This window comes from Pyxicephalus adspersus, chromosome 12 (assembly GCF_032062135.1).
Source record: "Pyxicephalus adspersus chromosome 12, UCB_Pads_2.0, whole genome shotgun sequence".
In the NCBI taxonomy this organism is placed as follows: domain Eukaryota; kingdom Metazoa; phylum Chordata; class Amphibia; order Anura; family Pyxicephalidae; genus Pyxicephalus; species Pyxicephalus adspersus.
Window position 1 is genome coordinate 5,722,835 of NC_092869.1, and position 1,076 is coordinate 5,723,910.

The window sequence follows — 1,076 nt, forward strand, 5'->3', positions numbered from 1 at the left end:
TTGCAGAAACATGTCCCCAGGTACACAATCAGTACTGTACTGAGATTGCAGAAACATGTCCGCAGATACACAATCAGTATCGCATTGTCTCACTGTAGAAATCTTCCAAGATAGAAAGTCAGTATTGTACCAATGCTGCAGAAAGTTGACCTCAGATACACAATTAGTACAATACTGACACTGGAGAAAGATATCATAGTAACATTGCATAAATCTCCCTAAATACACAATCAGTAGTATACTGACATTGCAGAAACATGTCTCCAGATACACAGCCATTATCACACTGACAATGCAGAAATCTCCCTAGATGTATAATCTGTATATTACTCTCTCATTGCGGTAACAAGCCCCCAAATACACGCTACTGTACGGACACTGCAGAAACATGTCCCTAGATACACAATTAGCTCTATACTGACCTCCAGAGAATCCGATACAGTAAGCCCATAATGGGAAAAGGTAAAATTCAAGGGCCACAGGTAATACTGGTATTTAACCCTTTACCTTCTACCTGCCTACCTTCATGTCATTAACATCCATAATTTCTCTTCTGTAAAGCCCGAGAATATTATGCTGCTGGAGAAAGACATACCACACCCCAAGATCAAGATAATTGACTTTGGATTGGCCCAGAAAATTGAAGATGGGACGGTATATAAAAGCCTGTGCGGGACGCCGCAGTATATTGGTAAGGTGTATTTTCCAAGAGCAGTTGTTACATTCACATCAGAGATCTTCCAAATTTTCAACAAAATCCTGCTATGAATGTCTACCTGAAGCTAATGTTTCATTTATAAGCCGTTACTGATCCTCAGGGAACAAGATGTGATCTCTGCCTGCTTGAAATCTCAGATCTTATCCTACCATAAATCTTATCACTTCACCCATCTCAATTAATTATTAAAATAATGATTATTAAAAGATTCAATTATTAAGTAATTATTAAATAAATGATAATACATTGATATTAAAATGATAATAAATTATTAAATATTTATTAAATGAATAGGAAAGTCAGCAGGTGGGCGGAGCTGGGACCTTTTCAGGGCTTGGTAAATCTTTGGTCACACTGA

General features: G+C 37.4%; 1 protein-coding gene across 3 annotated transcripts in view; it reads left to right on the plus strand.

The window, feature by feature from the left end:
• The window catches only part of LOC140341884 (death-associated protein kinase 2-like), a 57,361-nt gene that overhangs the window by 47,591 nt on the left and 8,694 nt on the right, over positions 1-1,076 (plus strand). For all 3 annotated transcript variants that reach the window (XM_072427813.1, XM_072427812.1, XM_072427814.1), the window contains one exon: positions 562-691. In XM_072427813.1, coding sequence (XP_072283914.1) covers positions 562-691 — 130 coding nt within the window. The remainder of the gene's footprint in view (positions 1-561; positions 692-1,076) is intronic.